The 18,007-nt window shown below is 41.8% G+C and overlaps 1 protein-coding gene across 4 annotated transcripts in view; it reads right to left on the bottom strand.

Annotated features, from left to right (window-relative positions):
• Window positions 1–18,007, bottom strand: part of kazna (kazrin, periplakin interacting protein a) — a 237,370-nt gene that overhangs the window by 71,941 nt on the left and 147,422 nt on the right. For all 4 annotated transcript variants that reach the window (XM_037772428.1, XM_037772425.1, XM_037772427.1 and 1 more), the window contains exon 5: window positions 1,170–1,277. In XM_037772428.1, the coding sequence (XP_037628356.1) occupies window positions 1,170–1,277 (108 nt within the window). The remainder of the gene's footprint in view (window positions 1–1,169; window positions 1,278–18,007) is intronic.

The following is an 18,007-nucleotide window of genomic DNA, read 5'->3' as shown; positions in this document are numbered from 1 at the left end:
ATTTTGATATATATCGTTATATTACCCAGCCCTACTTTAAACTGTTAAATAAATGGTAATCACTGGATACAGATAACTTCTTAAATGTCTATAAATAAGTCTAAGTTGGTTAAGAATTTAACAAAATGTAACAAAAAATTTAGTAAGATGTAGATAAATTGCTTATAAATAAAATCACAATATTGTATTTACCAGTAGTTACTACTAACTCTTCAACTGGTTTAACTGGTCATATAAAAGTTACACCTCTTCCTAGCTGGACGCGATGCAAACAAGCGAGCGAGAATCAGGTTGTTTCAATTTTTCCCAATGAGGTGTCATTTGCTTGAAAAACAGCTCGCCCTGACTCTATTTATGCAACGTTTCGTGCATCTACAACCTTTTTTCACTGGTCAAAATCAACGCTGACAGTATCTGACAGTTAAACGATATCGTGCTCTCTATGTAATAGACAGTGACATCGCTCGTAGTATATCTGGACTAGTTTTTGCGCTCCGTTCACCAGAGTTCGCTCAGTCGCTGTATGTTAGGAAGGAAGGCACCACATTGGGCGACATTCTTCTTACAAATAGAATTAATGTATTTAAATATAAATGTAAAACATTTTCAGCCAGGACTGTTATTAAGTCACTGTATTAATACTGTACATTCGGCAGTGAGAGTTATAACTTCTGCCCTGCTGGTCCATCCAATGAATGCAACAAGAGGCCAAAGAAGCAAGAATACAAACTGCACATAAACATAAACAAAGAGTTGTCGGTGATAGTTGAATTCCTGGTTCAACACTAATGTGCACACAGACGCAGCTTTTGTCTGATTTGTTGTGATGCTTTGGAAACAGGTTCATTAGCAGGCAGACGCAGCCTGGATGGCAGGAAGTCCTCGTTAGCTACAATAACCCGTGTGATGGACGCCTGTTGTTCCAACAACAGGTGCAAATACTGAGGAGGGAGAAGAGTTGATGCAGAGGTGCTACTATTAGCTCCTCTTGCTCTTATGTATTGTGCATTTGCAGGCACAAATGTGGGTGAATATACTGTGTATTTGCATGTTCATTCTTGGATGCATACAGTATGTATGTTACATCATCCTCCCATAGTGGCATTGCAGGAAAAAAAAAAAGCATTAAGTCAAGCAGCTCTGTTTCAACAGAAGTGTTCAGGTCTTACCTTTGTCCAGGGAGGCGTCCGGAGAGTTGAAGTCCATCAGACTGCTGATTTCAGTCTTGTAGCAGAGGTCAGTGGCCGGAGGCTTCTGCCTCGGGTGGGAAGAAGGATCTGAGAGAAAAACAAATGACAAACAAATGTCAACTTAACAGACAACATATGAAGGAATGTAGAAAGATAACAAAGACAGACAGACGGTGGAATTCATCTGTGTTCTTGGAAATGAGATTTGATCTTGGGCATGTGTCACAAGTGTGTGAAAATACTAAATAATTTAAGTCCAAAGAAAAAGGAAAATGACCTCTTTGACAATCTTAAATATATCTCTTACAGATTACTATTTCCTAGGGTTGTCAATCAATTAAAATATTTTATCGCAATCAAACGCATGATTGTCCATAGTTAATCGTGATTAATCACAAATTAATCTTTTTTTATCTGTTCTAAATGTACCTCAAAGGGAGATTTGTCAAGTGTTTAATACTCTTATTAACGTGGGAGTGAACAAACATAATTGTTTTATGCAAATAGATGTATATATTTATTATTGGAAATCAATTAACAACACAAAACAATGACAGATATTGTCCAGAAACCCTCACAGGTACTGCATTTAGTATAAAACAATATGCTCAAATCATAACATGGCAAACTGCAGCCCAACAGGCAACAACAGCTGTCAGTGTGTCAGTGTGCTGACTTGACTATGACTTGCCCCAAACTGCATGTGATTATCATAAAGTGGGCATGTCTGTAAAGGGGAGACTCGTGGGTACCCAGAGAACCCATTTACATTCACATATCTGGAGGTCAGAGGTCAAGGGACCCCTTTGAAAATGGCCATGGCAGTTTTTTCCTCGTCAAATTTAGCGTAAATTTAGAGTGTCATTTAACCTCCTTCACGACAAGCTGGTATGACATGGTTGGTACAGATGGATCCTTTAGGTTTTTCTAGTTTCATATAATGCCAGTATCTTCACTCTAGCTTTAAAACTGAGCCCGCTACAACCTAAAAATCACAAGATGCGTTAATGCGTTGAAGAAATTAGTGGCGTTTAAACAAATTTGCATTTACGTGTTATTATTGTGTTAACTTTGACAGCCCTAGTATTTACTTAATGTGTGTTTCTGTGTGTGGATCATGTTTGTGTGGATCATGTTGATGTGCAACTGGAGCTGTAAAATGTGTTTCTCAGTAACAATCATTTTAAAATTACCATGGAGACAACAATAGCAAAAAGAGAAAGAGAGAAAAGGCATCCAAACCGCATGATAAACCACGCTATATTAAAGTCCTCATCAGTGTGAGTTTTCCTCGATGCTCAGAATGCACAAGGAAACAAAATGATTCATGCAGCACACCACACATCCCTCTCAACACACACATAATGAACTTTTACTCCTCTCCCCTAAAACTCCACAGTAGTTTACTATTCATCAGCACAGCTCCTGTCTCTGGGGAGAGCGTGAACGCCCCGCCGCAGCAAAAACATACACAAACGCATGCAGGTGCACAAACACAGTCGCTATAGCTTTAAAAAGACTGCTGCATATAAATATTAGCATTTTTACGACCAAAGTGTGATTTGATTCCTGGTGAGGTTCAGTGGTTTCTAATATAGTTTTGGCCAGCCTCACCAGTGGCTCATAGTGAATGCATATTGAATGCATCGCTCCGGGTCGGCTCGCATAAGAGTTTTTCTCAAAAATGACTTTGTCACTTCAACATTTTGCAGTCCACTTCCGCCGTCCTCCCATCGCAGCACACAGAGACGATTTTATTCCAAAGTAAAACTCACAAAAGGTCACAAGTGTCACTTTTTGAAGAAAAGTTGTCTTTGGCTGGCAAAAAAAATAAATAAAAAATTGATTTAAAATTCTGCTTTGCTCTCACACACACGGCTAAACTCACAACAAACTACATGTCTTCCACTTCTCCTCCTCCTCCTCCTCCTCCTCTTCCTACTGCCATCAGTGTGCCACCCACCTACTAAGATGCTGTTACTGGTTGAATTATTTGCAGTAATTGAGCCCAGATGTGTCTGGGTGAAGAGCTCGAGGTCTAGGGGTGACGCTGTCATCATGGCGAGATTAGTCATCACGCTTGTCTAGATGGACTTCATACGGCTGCAAATAACAGCCTGGCAGTCGGACCCCACCTAAAGTGATTTGTAAGTGTGCATGAGGGCTGTTTTTTTTTTTAAACCGTGCCACCCAACTGCAAATTTTTCAAACCTGCCCAGAGTGCAGCCTTTGGCACCACAAACACAGTTGTCAGTTTTCTAAATAATGTTAAAATTCACAGGGCATACTTATCTGCTAGCTCCAAGCTGCCGCTGCCCAGCAGCCTCATGAAAGCGTTTTATCTTCCCTGCATCGTGCCCTCGACAGGCCCTCGCCAACATTTAGAAACTCACCGAGGGGAAAAGCGGATGAGTGTGGTGGAATAAATGCAAAGGAATAAGTAAGCCGTGATGGTGGCTTGATGGGGTTGGAGAGGAAAAGCTGATATCGAGGAGAGCAGGGGAATGTGCTACAGAGTAAGCTCAGGAATAACTTATAATATATAATAATAATAATTTTGTTTACTGGATATGCAATGAAGTTAGGTTAAAACTAAAATATTAGGACCTGATATTTACTTAAAGCTACAGTATTTTTAACAAAAATAACTATACAGATTTGCTCAAACTGTCACTATATCCTGACAGTAGTACATGATGCAGATAATCTGTGAAAACATCTGCTTCCTCTGCCTCCTATTTCATGAGGGCATTTGCAAGATTCCATCGTGTCCGAAGGAAAACAACCAACCAATGTGAGTGACAGGAAAAAATAGGAACAGAGTATCCGACAGGAGTTCAGACAAAACGCTGCGCCGCGCTGTGCAGCGCCGCACTGTGCAGCGCCAGTTAGGACACTCCAATAAAACAATGTAATCAAGCCCAAGTACAGTACATGTCGTAGTTGTTTCCTAAATGCAAAACTATCAGTGTTTTGTGCTTTATGTTGCATTGCAGTATTAAGTCCTTCCATTACCAAACTGTATGACTTCATTTTACTAAAAGCTGTAAAAGTATTTCAGTTTAGTTTTTTTGTCAGGAGAGAATTCAGCCGAGGGGCACAGTGACCTTTTCGGATGGGCCTGGACCCACAAGGCCTAACGCCGACACTGTGCTGGACATTTGTAGGAAAACGCACGAAAAGTGATGAATAACTCAAAGATATTATACGAATAGTTGTATGAGGATACGTTGATCTGTCTCTGGTACTTTTGTCAAGATATAGTGACAGCAAAAAAAGACAAGAAGTTATTTTCATTAATGGTAACAAATGTAGCTTTAACGCATTTCCTGAGTTCACCTAATAATTAGGTGAACTCAGAAAATGCACCTTTATTGATCCCAAGTGACACATTGGGTTGTTGCAGCAGTAAAAGGACAGAAATAAATACAGATAAGTATAGAAAGTAACAAAAAATAATAAGAGGTAGATAAACTAAAATGAGAATAGGATAAAAATAGAAGCTATAAAAGAGTATTTGGAGACAAAATGACAAGGTAAAGTGATGTAAAGTAGTGTGAGTCAACAGACTAATATATGATATGATTAAGTAATGGTACTTAGTGTATGCCTGTATTAATGTAATAGAATATAATGCGAGAGTCAATGTAACATAATGTTATTATTATAACATAATACAGTATAATATAAATGTAATATTGCATCTGTTATTGAAGATACTGGCTGATCTTGTAACAACAATTCTTGCATGTGACTTTATTATGAGAGCGACTTCCCACTAATGATGGCACCAAACACAAAAACAATCCAAATCATAACGTGGAAACATTAAAGGGAACATTTATAGAGTCACAATTATGGAGAGATGGATGTTCCCCTACTTTGTACTTTAAATTGTTTTTACACTGAAATCTGAAGATACAACAAGAAGCAGGAGATCTTTATCACTTAAAGGGACTGTTTGTAACTTTCAGAAATGCTTCTTAATAGCGACACCTGTGGCCGTGAAATCAACGAAAGTCAGCGTCGGGCTCGCGCTTGCTCGCTCTAAATATACCTGAACGAGCATCGCTCAAAACAGTGAGGCAACACACGTCAGCTAAAACCACAATATCACTCTATATTTCAGCTGCTTGGCAGTAATGTTAGCTGACCAGACGAAGGTCTCTCCATGAACATGATTTAGATCTGATCCTAGTGTTGGCGTTTCCTGCCTCAGCGCAGGCTGAGGGAGCGGGGCTCTGCAGCGTCTCCCCTGCTCTCTCCGCCCACAGCCGGAGAGAGCAGGGAGACACCGGCACCTGGTCGGTAACGAGGCTACAACGTGTCTCTCTGCGGAGCTCCATCACTTCACAAGACACGGGAAACCTCTGTTGGTCTGGAGGAGCTGCAACATTTATTTCTGCACCCACGTCCACTGTACATTCACTAGATATTCTCAGAGCTAAACTAACTCTTCTGCAGTGTGGAGTGAGCGCGTTCACGTCTAGAGGTGGAACGAGCTGAGAGAGAACACGTGCTGTCTGAGTGAAGGCAAGCAGGCAGAGAAGGAGAGAGTACAGCCACACGCGAACGCGCATATGCGAGCGCGCATGTGTCCCGACCCGGTACATTTATACGCTTAAAAAGTTACAAACAGTCCCTTTAATGGGCTGCAAAAAGTTTTAGATTTCTGTTTGCTGGTAGACCAGTTAGATGTTTCTGTAAGAGTCAGAGGTACGGAGAGAGAATGGTGAGGCTGCTAATCTTATTGTTGTTTCAGCTATCAGACATTGCAGTGATGTGTGCGGTGATGTGATTTTATCGAGGAGGTAACTGTAATGTTTTCTGGGTCACTGTCTATGCTTCTAAATCAATGTCAATGAATATTTGGGTCTGGTGAGGTCCAATTGCCTTATATTGATCTTCTAGTCTTTATCTCAGCTCAGTAAAGTCAAAGAGACGCTACAGGCAGAGACACACAGACTAGATAGACAGACAGACGGCAGGTGAGAGAGACAGACTGGATGAGATATCAGAGGCTGCTAATACAGAGGAGTTGTAGAAACAATCAAAAACAATCTCTGGTGCTGCTCCGGCTCTCTGCGTTCACTACCTGCTACACTGCATCCTGAAATGAGAGTGAAGCTTTCTATAAACCTTTACTTTCCCTTGTTGTATAAATCATGTTTGGGGGTGATCTATTTAGGATTTCAGATAAGAGCATCATTTCCTCTCTCTGCTTCCATCTTCCTTCTGTTCTGCTTTCCTCATTTCCTCAGCAGGAATATTATCCGACACGAGACACAAGCTCAGCTGTCGTCTCATTGCGAGTGTGGATGTCTGCCTCACGGCTTCAGTTTGGCATAAAATTAGAGGATCAGTATGTTTGCAGAACCTAAAACAATGCATACATTATACATCGTAATTAAAAAGATGGAAATAGTGCAGGATGGTATGGGAATGATCGTCCATCTTTTTTACTCATTTCATTACAGTTTCTGGGAACTCAATCTATCTGAAGCCTCTCTTTTAAGCTGCAAAGGCTCAGCTCTGTCCTCACAGTTTCCTCACATTAAGTTCTATTTGTTGTTTTTTTATGAACACAATAGTAGTGAAGGCATGGGTTGTAATAATCTTGCAAGATATATATATAGCTTTCAGGAGAAAGAAATTAACTGCACTGCAGCAGAAACGTTTTTTTAAACGCTGATGAGAATTTGTTCCACTTTATGGCTCCGTTCCATTTTCCTCACCATCAAACTTCCTCAATTCACATCATCAACAATCAGCTGTTTAACCAACCAAGCACACGACTGAGGTTACAGGTAATTCTGCTGTGATGAAATAAACGATGATTTGGCCCAGAGACTAAAACAACTGGTGCACCGCATGTGGCTTTGTAATGATGTAATTATCCAAATCGCTGTATACCCACCGAACAAGGTCTGCTTGTACTGAAAGAAATCTGTCAGACAGTTGCTCTCGATTTAAAGTGGCAGTAGGCAGAATATTTTTGGCATGATTGGGCAAAAATTCCACAATAATTTCGGCGGCTGTGGCTCAGAGGGTAGAGCAGGTTGTCCACCAATCGGAAGGTCGGTGGTTCGATCCCCGGCTCCTCACATGTCGATCTGTCCTTGAGCAAGACACTTAACCCCAAATTGCTCCCTAAGGCATAGCCATCGGTGTGTGAATGAGTATTTAGATTAGATCCTGATGGGCAAAGTTGGCACCTTAGCAGCCTCTGACATCAGTGTGTGAATGGGTGAATACTGACTTGTAGTGTAAAGCGCTTTGAGTGGTCAGAAGGCTAGAAAAGCGCCATATAAATGCAAGTCCATTTATCATAATATCATATTGTAATTCAAGTGTTCTGAGAGAAAACTAGACTTCTGCTCCTCCTCATGGATCTGTTTTCAGGCTTTAAAAAATCTAGCCCGTGACGGGAGACTTTGACCAATCACAGGTCATTTCATTGAGAGAGCGTTCCTATTGGCTGTGCTCCGGTCATGTGACCACAAATTGGCATTCCTTCACCAGATTTTACAATGGCGGCTTTCTCATTTTACAGCTAAACCGTGCACTCCAAGATGATTCTGAGAACATCTGAGGAGAGAAATAGGCATTAACGTAACGTAATATTGATTCATATTTGATCAGCGTTGCCTAGTTTGACCATTTGGTCGGAGTTCGCAAGTGATTGACAGCCGGCTCTCATAGACGGCAGATGGACAGCAGACCTCAGATCAGCTCTTACTGCTTGTTTTCCTCCGGTCTGTGAAATCTTGCAGATGCCGTTAGGACACAGAGGACACATGATTTTTTTCAGGTTACCTGTTTCATGTACTACTGTCACGATATAGCAACCGTATCATAATAATAAAGTATCATAATAATATCATATCGTGGGCTTCTGGTGATTCCTACCCCCAAGTATATGTACACCCATAAGTTATTAGAACGAATAACAAACTGCAGTATAGAAATGCCATACTAGGTGTGAGGTAATTTAGAAAGTGTCGTGTATAAGGTCACTTTGAAATGTGCCTTTTTCTCCTGGTTGACACACTGACCATCTCTGACCATCAAAACTGTTATACAACAGAAGTGTGTCTTGAGTGACCCTGACTACCTGACTGAGGGTTCCTTTGGGAGTCTGATGCTAACCTTTACAATGATGCAGTAAAGCTTACACGGAGGACTCGGCCTTTGTCAACAAGAGCCCCTGTTGTTCCCTTCTCAGCTGGATGAAACACAAAATCCTCGTCAGTGAGAGATGCGTCTCCCAAAATAAACTCTAAATAAAGGGAGCCAAGCCTCCTTTACCTCACCGCGTCTACAGGAAGATTTAGTTCAAACTACAGACTTCATTGTGCGTTAAAGAAGTCGCTTGTGGGGATCCAAATATTTACTGTAGTCGGGCAAAAGGTAATCTGTGAAGCCGAGGGGGAATATTCAGGCTTTAGTTTGATTGTTACTGTGAGCACCACTGAAAAAAGGTCTCATTTAATATTTATGTTTCTCAATGCATATTATTATTATTATTATTATTATAAACAGTGGCTTCATTGTACTTCTATTTGAGTAAAGGTGGGATTATTACCATTCATCTACATACAGTAGGCCCATATGTCCGCCTCTACAGCAGTTTATACTGTATGTCACAGTGTATTTCTCTGTAATCGGCCCATGAACGCTGTAATGATCGGCGGTGTAGCCTTTATATCAAAGCCAGTTAGCTGTCATGGTTCTCAGCTGTGGACACAAACACATGCAAATCATTCCTCTTCTCTTTTTCTCTCTGACGGGCTCTGACAAGTCCAACAACCACTCAGGATGACTTTACTCTCCATTAAGCAGGCCAAATAATAACAGACTTTATCTTATGGACACCTTGATACCTTTACATAGCAGCGAGAGGACCCCATGCTCTATTAGGAAGTAGAACGATTGAATAAAACCACCGATTTACATCCGGTTAATGCACTAGAACGCACTACTCTACATCCACGCAGAGTTCACAGGTGTGTGGAGATTATTGTAGGAGGTAATTCAGCTGTAATGAGCTGAACTGTGTATGATTATGATATAAAACTTCCCCATATTATAATGCTCTTCTGGTTCCAATGTTCCAACAGTCCTAAAGGGAAGATCGAGATGAATTACTAGTCTTCATGGTCGGATACTTTTCTCTCTCTCACGCTCTCATTCCTGTCACCACCTCTCTCCCTCGAGTCCTCTCTTCTTCCTCAGCTGACTGACTCCACCACTCCGATGTCACCTCTCTATTTCCCTCCATCCTTTCTCTGTCGCCGTTTAATGGGGTTCCCCCCGTAGCTCTTTACTCTTCTGAGCCTGCCATATTTTATCAGCTGGCACAGCGCAGGGAAAAGACGGCGGCTGGAACAAAAGAAGGCCCTAATGAGTAGTGGAGGTGATTAAGGAATGAATAGGCGCCGCAGCTGGAACCTTCACCGAGCCGCCCGTGTTCCCCGACTCGGGCTGCAATCTGTAGATAGGCGCTGCCTCTCTTTTCTTACATCTGCCACCCGCCTTTAATTGCGCTGACATTCTCTGGTCCCGAGGCTGCCGGACTCGTGATAAAGCTTACGTATTTATGCATTAATCGCCAGAAGCCAGGACAGGCCTCTCACCCTGTCCACCCACCCCCCGCATCACCTGCCTCAAGACCCCGATTCAAGGTGCCCTATAAATACCCTGCAGATAAATGGAAATAATGGACCAGGAGGGTGTGATTGTGGGGAGCTAGGCGCTTAAGCCGCCCACGCTAACCATCGGCGATCTCAAGACGACTCGTTGTCAATTCATATTGTAATGAAAGGCTGCTGAATGTACGAGGCAGGTCATTCAAAAGGAAGTGTGTAAGCCGGGGATATTATTAGTTGGTGTAAGGAGGACTCGGGAGAAAATGAGCTGCAGCCTGAGAGACTAAACCGAGGAGAAACGGGCTTTTGTTAGAGCGTGAATGTCATTTTCACAGTGGCCATCGGAGGAATGAACACATCACCACTGTATGTAGAGGGAAAAACGGCCCATTAGCTGTGCTCCATGACAGACCAGGGGCAGGTGCCTGCAAGCACTACGGCCTTATAATGGCCAGGGTACGCCTGCTTCACATTATTATACATATATATTGTATCCATATTTATCCCTGGAATCAAAGCAATCAAAGGAGATGGAGAGCGGTGTGACAGCTCTGATCAGGAACCGTGTGTCCTCTGACAACATGCTGCATTTAGATCTCATTTGATAGGCTTTATATAATATGTTCCCCCTCCAGTATTTTATAGTAGTTTATATTATGTATACAGAGATAATGAGAGATTATAACTGGCTACAGTACGTTAATGACATGTAACTTGTTCGAGCTAACCTTTAGACGCTGTGACAGCTGCTGTTATTTCACCCGCCAGTCTTCACGTGTGAAGATCCACTGTGCAGTGAGATGGTGGCTAAGTTTCACAGATCACACATTATTACAGTACAGTTTGTAGTTGGAAAATCTGAAGTCAAGTTCTTGGAAACATCTAAATTGTCGTAAAGGACTAATTCAACATTCTGGTAAAACGCACTAATAGCTGAATCCAGAGTTATTTCCCTTCCTCCGTTCATGTGAATGAGACCCAGACCGTGACGACACTGTGACGTTGGGACCCCGTGACCGAGCGAATGCTACTGCGCCTGCTTCATGGGCCCAATGGATGCGGAAGATCGCCGGAAGATCTGGGTACTTTTCCACTCGGAAGACGAGCCATTTTGGCTTCATGCACCACTGAGCAACTTTCAATGTAGTGAACGGGGCCCCGCCTCCAACGCTGTATCCAGTTCTCTTTATACATCCATGGATCACACCGGCCAAAGGAGAACATACTGGCTGTAGCGTTGTTGTCAGAGAAGCCAGTATTTTAATTCATCATGTTTCCTTAATGTCTGATGACATATCTTGGTCATTTTATGATTTATTACAGTAAATATATTACATATTGGTCCTTTAACTTTTCCTGCTTGGATCGGAGTCGATAACGTTACTTGCTCCTGTCGCCGCCGCTCTCTCTCTCTCTTGCTTCACCACTCACTTCCCATGTACACACACACTCTACTCTTACAACAACCGGCTCTAGAGAGGACCATTCGTGTTTCCACGTTGGCCACCGTAGCTCCCCAACACGCTTGGCACACAGGAAGGGGTTGTAATCTGCAACCCAAAACTACTCCTTTAAATATAAAATATTAATTTTAACAAACCACAATACTGCATTAATGATATCCTGACAACATTAGCAAAGTGCACCCTGGGACTTGGCATTACTCCACATTACTTTAAGCAACCGTGTTATAATAGAAAACAGAGAAACTCTGGATACTTAATAAACTAATTTGAAATGTGCCTTGAGAATGAACATGAACATATCTGAATAATTATCGCAACGCAATTACCATATGCAGAAAAAACCTAGGAGGTAAAATTGAAAATAAATCCTCTTCAGCGCCCCTCAATTTGTTCAGAATCAATTTAATAAATTCCATTTATAGCAAATGTGTTTTACGAGTAGCTTTTAACAGCAATTATGACTCAGAGGCAAAATTATTCAAGTGTAGAATTCTCTAAAGGATCTTGGGAGGCTGTTTCTCTTTCATATCCCCTCGCCTTGGCAAAGCACGCCGGTGTGGTGTGCATTGTTTGCAGCTTATCTTTTAGTGCTGCCGAGTGTAATGTTTTATAATATGATAATCTGCAAGGATTTCATAACACTTCACCGGAAGAGCCAAAGTGTTTGGGGTGAAATATTCTAATTTTGTCACTTTAATGGGTTTCTAATTGAGAAATGAGAAATGAGGAAATTGTTGTATGAGGATACGTTGCTATATGTATGTTATGTTATGTTTCACAGCAGAAAAGACAATATTGGTTCATACTGATGATGGGCGGCAATTATGATCCCATAAATATAAAGTAATCTACTGATACTGATGCCTAACAGCAGAATATGAGGACCTCCCCGTGGAACTGCTGCTGTTTCAGGTGATTTTGCTGCGTCAACACTCAGCCAGAGATGTGCACATCTAATTTAAGATCATATCATCTCTCTTATACGAGAACATCCGTTCTTGAATCGGCCCCGGCCTGTCGTTATCAATGCCACCATGTCACAAAATGTGATCCTGCGTCAGCTTCTCTTCTCCTCCAGTATGATGAAGAGTGTGGCGGCGTTGGAGAAGGGCGGCGGCGGCGGCGGGGAATCTGCTCCGAGGCTTAGTGTGCCGGCGAATGGAAGAAGAGGACAGACAGGAGGAAGTGTGCAAGAGAATAAGAGATTTAAATGAGAGCAGATATGTCAAGAGAGAGCGTGAGAGAGAGACGGGGAACAGGAGGGGAAGAAGGAGAAAATGAGACACAGGGAGGAATAACCGAGTAGGAGGAAGGTTAAGAGGGCGAGATGGCAGGAAATAAAGACAATATGATGAAGTTTCCATCTCCTCCATTAAGGAACAATATAATTACAGAGTGGGTGGGAATGATGGAAAAGAGCTCAGCTGCTCAGATGGAGAGAAAACAAATAAAGAAGAGAAAGATCACAAATGAAGAGACATGTGAATATGCTGCAGGGGGAGAGTGAGTGGGTTTCTATTTCTACGTGTTTGTACTGTAAATGTTCACATCTTAATGCAGAGAAACCTTTATTTGAAATAGGTTAATATTAGTGACAGGCCTTTATTTCTATATATGAGCACATGTTAGTAAGAAGCCTCAACACTTAGTCCGTGTTTACCTGCTGTCTTGGTAGATTGAGTGTAATGTGTCAGCACAACACAGCTCAGCACTCGTCTCTGTCGACTTTCTTTTTAATAACAGAACAACTCCGTCGTCTATTAATCATTTCCAATTGATTCTACACTTTCTTGTCTCTGTGTTGCTTTTTTATTATCGAGGATACTCAATACTTCCTGCTGTTTCACATCATACAGTAATAACCGTATCCTTCCACCTTTTCTGATTGGTTCTCACTGTGAAAGGTGTGTCGGACGTGTCGGGTTTAGTAAGAAGCAGAACAGCTGATTGGAATTGATTAGTGAATGAGATAGGGGCTGTACTCGACCAAAGACATTCTTACACCGTGTCCTAACTGGATGCGACGCGAGCGAGCGTCGGCGACAAAATCAGCTCGATTACATTGTTTCTCCACAAAGAATCACACAAAAGCAGCTCTGGTGTTTACCAGAGATGTGCTCATAGGTTGCTTGACAAAAGCATAAAAAACGACTAATCAACTAAAGAAATCGTATGCCTTCCATACACTAGGAGACTGTGAAATGACTTTGAAAAGACTTTGAAAAGACTTTGAAAAGTCTGACACCCTCTCACATCTAGAGACAATGTGTCTTCAGTCACAGAGTTTCTTGTGGGGTCACTATTTACAAGAGTACAACTAGATTCCTTTAGAGATGATGTCACATCCTGCTCCTGGTGGATATTTACAAGAAGAAAAACTGTTGAGAAAGAAATGGACAAATTGCTGCAGCCCTCCAAACCCCCGGTGAGTATGCTATAGATAGCTAGCTAGTAGGGATCCTAATTTTCACACAAATTTTCTTAGCTAATAACCGACCCTCGTTAACCGATTATTAACCGTTAACCAACTCGATTTGTGCTGCGCATGTGCAGCTGCAATGTACGAGCACAACAGACAACGGAGTCCCCAGTTCACCGTCCGGGAGCGTTAACTTAGCAGATAGATAAGTTGGATGCTGCGTGTAGTGTCGCCGACATGCAGCCACTTTCCCAGTAAAAGTCTCCACCGCACATTTAGTTTAGTTTAGCAGGTTGTCAGCTTTGTGTCTGCACGGATTAACGATAGCGATTGTCCAACAGTGTGTGTGTTTGTGCTCCGTTAGCAGCTGTAGATCTGCTGGTAACTTCGTGCTCCCCGTTGGAAACTCGCTGAAGTTTCTCTGCGCTGACAGACCGTGTGTGTGTGTTGTCGGTGGCGTTCTAGCTGTGAACGTACTGTAGCGGTAGCAGACAGTGTGTGTACACTTTATTTGTCGGTGAATAAATGCTACGAGGCTACATCTCCTCGGCTCAAGCTCGAGCTATAGACGGGAGCCGACTTCCTGTCTCTGTAACGCCGGCTCAGACTCTCCTAAGGTGGACCAGCTTTTCTCCTTTAAGTGACGAGTTTTTCTCAGCTTTTTAATTCATTATTAACATTTCTTTTTACAGCTTTAACCGATAGCGTTAATCGGTTAAAATGCTTAATGTCGGTTAACGGTTAAATGGTTAATTATTAACATTCCTAATAGCTAGCTAGCTAAACACTGTCCCAAATGGGGCAACTTGCAATCTGTAAGCTACTGGAATGTTTGTGCCCGACCACCGTGACCACCGTGACCACCGTGTCACACCGTGTAACACTGACCACCGCGACTAGCCTAAAAGTCGTTTGTTGTAAGGTCGGCATTAGTCGACTAATTGACGAAGAGGAGGCCGCCAGTATTTCTGTATAAATGTATAGGATATACACAGTATGCTTGCGTGTGCATATATGTGCGAGCTGATACACGGAAATATGCTTACTCTAATAGCAAAAATACTTATTCTGCTTCTCAATAGCTCTCAGCTCAGCAGCTGGGAAAAAAGACACGCACGCACGCACGCACGCACGCACGCACGCACGCACGCACACACACACACACACACACACACACACACACACACACACACACACACACACACACACACACACACACACACACGCACACGCACACGCTTCCCATTATGTGAAAAGGCACCCACTCCTCTCCAACTCATCCCAGGCAGTAACAACTCTCCCATCCCTCTCTGATGAGAGGCTCTCCTCCGTTCCACCGTCTCCCTTCACTCTGAAACTCACTAACACCTGACAAATACTCATCTCTGTTTCCTCACTTTCTCTTTCATCCGCTGACTGCAGATCATTTTTTCTCTCGCTCCCTCCCGCTCTCCAAAGGATCCCCCCCGCTGCACCTCCCACCTCCCACCTCCCACCTCCACCTCTCGGCTCATTCCCCCGTCTTCCTCGTCCTCTCTCCATCCTCCTCTCTCATCCAATTTTCTCGCCCTCACTCTCGGTTTGTCTCTTAAGTCCGTTCGCTCACTTTTCCCTCTGTCTTCCTCTCGCTTTATTCTCTTCATTTGTCTTTTCAAAATGTGAGATACTGTAATGGGAAAGAATGGAGCAGATTGAGCCACAGAGGCTTGCAGGAGGCCGTTGTTTTTTCCTTCCTCTGCCTCCAACACACACACATAAAATATGCTTCAGTCTGTTTATCTCCAACATGTAACACTCCCTCTGTCTCAGGCAATTTTTAGCAAATGAGGCGAGCATCAAAAGCCAATATTGAGTGTTGACAGTTAACCAGCATCCAGGCACAATAACAACACAATATGTGAACAACACAAGAACAAAAAAACACTGGCAAAATGATGGATTCTCAAACGTGTGTTCCCTTTTGTTCATGATGTTCATAGTTATATAGTTATGGCACTTTGTGTGGAAAATGCAAACCAATGCAGAGTTTGTGGATGTCGGAGAATCTTCCTCTTGACACTGTTGCTACTGACAACCACATCTGTGTTTCTGCTGGTGCTCCTGCAGCATGCAGCAAAGTGTCCATTAGTGGCTCTAATCTCTGAATGGACTGTGGCATTTGGAGAGAGAGCACACTGTTACGTAAGAGGAAATGTAAATGGCAGCAAAGTAGGTCTGAACTTTGTTCTCGGGAATTGGTAAAGTGGCATCAAACGGCAACAAATTCATGGATCTTAAATTGAGAACAGGGTTGGGCGGTATGACGGTAGATTTAGCAATACTGTTTCCACCACGGCAGCTATTATCGCAAATACAAATGTGTGATTTTAATATCGCTGACTGAAGTCAGGCTCGTATTAATTTGCACCAGTTAACCTTAAAACCTGCAACACTTGAAATAGTTTTGAGTCTGTTTGAAACACTTGTTTTTGTTCGTATGGATGTTCCAAATAAAAGAAGAAAATAATGTTTATTTTTGTTTATAGCTTATTTTGTATATTGTATATTGGTAGAATTTCAAATTTTCTTTTATTCTTATTTTATTCTAACATTTGTATCTATTCTTTGTTATTATACTGTTTGATTTGCACCAACATAACCAAAGCAAATTCCTAGTGTAAATCTCTTACACCTGGCAATAAACACAATTCTGATTCTGATTCTGAAAATAATTAAATATGATGAAGCACTGTACAGTTATTTTAAACCATTTCTTAATTGAATTTACAGAACAACTACTGTATCGTGATGTATAAAATCACATATACGTGATAGAAGATGCAACCTGCGGCTCCGGAGCCACATGCGGCTCTTAAACCCCTCTCCAGTGGATCCCTGTGGATTTTTAAAAGAATTAGTGGAAATGAATAACTGTTTTTTTGTTTACATTTTCATTTTTATTTATCATTGTTGTAGGTCTATGGTACGACGGAGTACTAGGGCCACATTGAGGAAAAAATAAACAAATCTGAGATTACGAGAATAAAGCCATAATATTATGAGAATAAAGCCATAATATTATGAGAATAAAGCCATAATATTATAAAGTGGTAATTTTACGTGTTATTTTAATTTTTTCTCGTAAAGTTATAACTTTATTCTCGTAACATTCTGACTTTATTCTGGAAATCTCAGATGTTTTTTCCCTCAATGTGGCCCTAATACTCCGTAGTACATTGTCTCTTTGTCCCTCACTGCATTAGACTTATATACTATATACTTAGTCTATAAACTGTGTTACCTTCATCACAATGCTCAAATGTTTTGCAGCTCCAGAAAGATTTTTTTTTTTTGTCTAAAATGGCTCTTTTGATAGTAAAGGTTGCTGAGTTCAATTTCAAAACCTCTTGTCCTATGCCCATAATGCTGGAATTATTTCTAATCTAAATGACTAAAATCAAAAGTTATTAAAATTAACTTCAACAAAAGCATCATGGTGATGTCCATACATGTGTTGACTTCGGTCCTGCCTGCTCAGAGCACTCTGTCCAGGTTCTATTTGGACAGGCCTGTAGGTGAAGGACACCAGGAGAGGGCAGTGAGAACTGGGCTTGCAGTGTCCTCTTGTGATGTGGCTGAGTCTTTGGCAGTGAGGACTTGATGCCATATTGAAGACATTAAACTGCCTGCTGTGTAATTTCTCCCAGAGTGGGGAGTCTGGACTCGTCCAGGCAAAGCATGAAGTTTGACAGTAAACTGGTATGGTCCAACGGGGAGTTTTAAACTGGGCTAAACGCTGCATTTGTTTGAATGATTGCTCGACACTTATGCACATTTGGAAACGATACACTTCTGTTATTGTTAGTTAAAGTCAATGGAGGCTATTGTTGTTCTAATGGTTTTGTTTTTCCTATAGTGTTATTTGTTTCATAATGTTCGAGCAGTGCAGAAAGTTATTTAGCTTATTATTAACGTCATCCTCTGCTGTTGATCCTTAAGGGCCCATGTCCACTGAAACGCTGATTCGTTTTAACGACACTGATTTCTTTAACTCATTTTAAAGCTAGTGAAGATACTGGTATCATATGAAACTAGAGAACCTAAGGAATCCATTGGTACCAACCATGTCATACTAGCTTGTCGAAAAAGAGGTTAAATAACGCTCCGAACTTGTGCTAAATTTGTGGCGAGGACAAACTGTCATGGCCATTTTCAAAGGGGTCCCTTGACCTCTGACCTCCAGATATGTGAATGTAAATGGGTTCTATGGGTACCCACGAGTCTCCCCTTTACAGACATGCCCAC

This window comes from Sebastes umbrosus, chromosome 6 (genome assembly GCF_015220745.1).
Source record: "Sebastes umbrosus isolate fSebUmb1 chromosome 6, fSebUmb1.pri, whole genome shotgun sequence".
NCBI classification, from domain to species: Eukaryota; Metazoa; Chordata; class Actinopteri; order Perciformes; family Sebastidae; genus Sebastes; species Sebastes umbrosus.
This window is presented reverse-complemented; position numbering and strand designations above follow the sequence as displayed.